Here is a 3787-nt window from a genome sequence, read left to right on the forward strand (position 1 = left end):
CCTTGCAGAGAATCCAGTGGACAAGGATTATGAGCCGCTCACTATGTACTTTGCTGATGAAGAGGTGTTGTTCGCCGGAGAAGATATTGCGAAGTCATACCTCGGATGGAGGATATTTTTTGACGGAGTGGAAAATTTCAAAGGAGTAGGAATTGGGGCAATCCTAATTTCGGAATCAGGATAGCACTACCAAGCGTCAACAAAGATAAGGTTCCCTTGCACCAATAATATAGCCGAGTACGACGCATGTATCCTCGGGATCAGGATGGCAGTTGACATGAACATCAAAGAGCTTTTGGTCATAGGGAATTTTGATCTATTAAGACACCAAGTTCAAGGGGAATGGTCTACCAAGAATGTCAAGATCCTTCCATATCTGCACCGTGTAAAAGAGTTATGCAAGGAGGTCACATAGATCGAGTTCAAGCACGTTCCTAGGATCAAGAATGAGTTTGCCGACGCTCTTGCAACCCTATCAACCATGATTCAGCATCCAGATAAGAATTACATCAACTCTATCGAGGTAGAAATCAGATATAAACGTGCGTACTATTTTCATATTGACAAAGAGCCAGATGGTAAACCGTGGTACCACGATATCAAAAGGTTCCTCAAAATAAGAGAGTATCCAGAGAGTGCTACTAATAGCCAAAAGCAACCACTCAGAAGGCTGGCAAATCACTTTTTCCTCAATGGGAAAGTCCTATATAGGAGGACCCCAAACATGGGTATGTTAAGATGTGTAGATGCCACTGAAGCAACCAGATTGTTAGAAGAAATGAATGCAGGAATATGTGGACCCCACATGAACGGCTTCACCTTGGCCAAGAAGATCATAAGAGACAGATACTTTTGGATGACCATGGAAAGTGATAGTATCCGCTATGTGTAAAAGGATCACTAGTGCCAGATCCACGCGAATTTCATCCGGGTTCCGCCTAATGAGTTGAATGTAATGTGTTCGCCTTGGCCGTTTGCCGCTTGGGGCATGGACATGATTGGACCTATAGAGCCCACCATATCAAATGGGTAATGTTTCATCTTGGTAGCCATTGACTACTTTACCAAATGGGTCGAAGCATCTACTACAGGGCTGTCACAAAGAAAGTAGTGGCAGATTTCATCCATAACAACATCGTTTGCCGATTTGGGATACCTGAGTCAATCAACACTGACAACGCAACTAATCTCAATAGTGATCTCAGGAGGGAAATTTGCGAGAATTTTAGAATTGGCCACCGAAACTCTACATCCTACAGACCGCAAATGAATAGAGCAGTTGAAGCAACCAACAAAAATATCAAAAAGATTATGCGGAAGATAGTAGACAATCATAGGCAATGGCACGAGAAGTTATCCTTCGCCTTACTGGGTTATCGAACCACTATGAGGATATCCACGGGGGTGACGCCGTACATGTTGGTATATGGAACTGAAGCTGTGATACCCGTAGAGTTCGAGATACTATCTTTAAGAGTCATCCAAGAAGCCAAGTTAGATAATACATAATGGATACGGGTCAGGCAGGAGCAACTCATGCTCATTGACGAGAAGAGAATGGATGTAGTATGTCATGGTCAGTTGTATCAAAATAGGATGTCCAGTGCATTTAACAAAAGGGTGAAGCCTCGCCATTTTATATTGGGGCAGTTGGTTCTGAAGAAAATATTCCCCCACCAAGAAGAAGCCAAAGGAAAGTTCGCACAGAATTGGCAAGGTCCTTATACGGTCCACTGAATATTGTCGGGAGGAGCTCTGATATTGGCAGAAATGGACGGAAGAGTCAGCACGAAGCCTATCAACTCAGATGCAATCAAGAGATATTATGTTTGAAGACAATAGAGTTAGGGTTTGGCTGTAATAGAACTACGCATAACCTGACTTCCTATGGAGGGATATGTAGGCAACCCACGTAGGGTTCAGTTTCTCTCTATCCCCTTTCTTTTGTAATAGAAAATCCAAATTTCATTTTGTATGTTACTCGGAACTACGCCACAACTTGATTTCCTATGAAATGAATACATAGGCAATCCTCATCGAATTCAGTCATCTTTATAATTGCACTACGTCCTGGCCTGATTCCATTTGGATACGTAGGTAGTCTGACTCAAACTCGGCCACTTCATTTTCAATGTCATCATTTTTGCATCTGTTGTAATCAAACTACATCTTGACCTGATTCCATTTGGATACATAGGCTGCATGAGTCAGGCTAGGTCATATTCATCATATTTCCTTTATCATTATCCACAAACTACATTCAGACCTGATTCCATTTCGGATACATAGGAAACCTGAAAGGGTTCGGTCATATTCCTAGGAAAAACCTTTGTATTGCATTAGTTCAGATGAGGATGCAATCGCATTAGCAAGAAGCCACGTCGTCAGAAGCATCGGGGAGGATTGACATCACCGAGATAGAGTCTTCAAGAAATAACACTCGCGTTTAAGGGGCTTCTGACCTTCATGGCATAATATCATCAAGACCGGGGCAAAGCCAGGACTACAGTCGACACAAACTAACACCTCCTCCCTGCTAAGAATTTTTCTTTGAATGTAGGGCCAATAGGACATAAGGAAGTGCTGGAAATAAACTTGGGCAAATGACGGACTTGTGACTATCATCTCTCTTTATCTATGCAAATTTCCCTTGTATAACTAAAACTAACTCTTGAATCCTTTGCAGTTATTTCGGAACCACACCGTTTACGCAAATGAGGCATATTGTACATAGCAAACTGTCTGCTCAACTAAACAGAGCATATTGTATATAGCGAGCCGCTGGCTTCAACAATTAGAGCCTTGTATATAGAAAATTATCAGCTCAGTCAATCAGAGCACCTTGTATAAAATCAAGTCACTGGCTTAACCAATTGGAGCCCTATATATAGAAAATTGTCAGCTCAATCCATCAGAGTGTCCTAAACAAATCAAGCATCGGGTTCGTCAATCGAAGCCCTACATATAGCAAACTGTTCGCTTCGCCGACGAGAGCGACCTGCACCGCCACTCCGTCACATCCAAGATCAGAATAGATAGCTGCAAACCATGTCGCCAATGTTCTGCTAATCAACGGCCACAACTTAGCCTCACAGTCAAGAGTATCTCTTGAGCATGCTCTTTTTCTTTATTGTTACCTTGGATGTTTTGACGTTTCGCTCATGCAGCTTACAGGCATGACTATATTTTATGTCAGGGACTCCCATCGTGCGGAGATGATTTACATTATGATCACTCCCATTACGCGGAGATATTTTACATTTCAGTGCAACCTCTCCCAACAAGAGGAGATGCAATCTACAAGTCGATCACTCCAATCAAGCGAAGATACTTTACATTTCAATGCAAACTCTCCCAGCAAGTGGAGATGCATTCTACAAGTCAACTACTCCCAACACGAGGAGACTCAATGCTCCGGCAATTGTGTAATAGTACACAGCCTGGCTAATAATCAAGTCAAATTCTAGTATCTCATCATCCCGATCCCAAATAACGGCTAGCCGGCAGCCAGACATTATCATTCCTGCATCATTTACATTACATCTTAACATATTCTACATTACAATATATGGGTATGTGTATTTCATTTTTTGCAGGAACAAACCAAGCAGCAAACCAAGCTATAACACTATGAGGGATAACAAACTTATTAGTGGTCCAAGGATCCGAGCTCAATCTGAAGACGATCAGCATAACACCAATTCTTCAAATCTTTCAAGTCAAGCCACAATTCTAAGCTATCCTGCGTGTCGAATCTTCCGTTTCGTAGTATCGTCATAATACGATA

General features: G+C 42.1%; 1 protein-coding gene across 1 annotated transcript; it reads left to right on the forward strand.

Moving 5' to 3' along the window:
* The first annotated feature begins 265 nt into the window (after nt 1–265).
* On the forward strand, nt 266–892 carry LOC104109743 (uncharacterized). Its single transcript, XM_009619096.1, has 2 exons — nt 266–406; nt 491–892. Exons 1-2 carry the CDS (start codon nt 266–268, stop codon nt 890–892), a joined length of 543 nt encoding a protein of 180 aa, XP_009617391.1.
* The last annotated feature ends 2895 nt before the right edge of the window (nt 893–3787 follow it).

Source organism: Nicotiana tomentosiformis, chromosome 11 (assembly GCF_000390325.3).
Source record: "Nicotiana tomentosiformis chromosome 11, ASM39032v3, whole genome shotgun sequence".
NCBI classification, from domain to species: Eukaryota; Viridiplantae; Streptophyta; class Magnoliopsida; order Solanales; family Solanaceae; genus Nicotiana; species Nicotiana tomentosiformis.

Excerpts from the sequence above, each read along its gene's own strand:
- LOC104109743 (XM_009619096.1), top strand. The coding sequence starts at position 266 with ATGGCAGTTGACATGAACATCAAAGAGCTTTTGGTCATAGGGAATTTT. Across the intron at positions 407-490 it reads TAAAAGAGTTATGCAAGGAG|CATCCAGATAAGAATTACAT; the intron begins GTCACATAGATC and ends ACCATGATTCAG.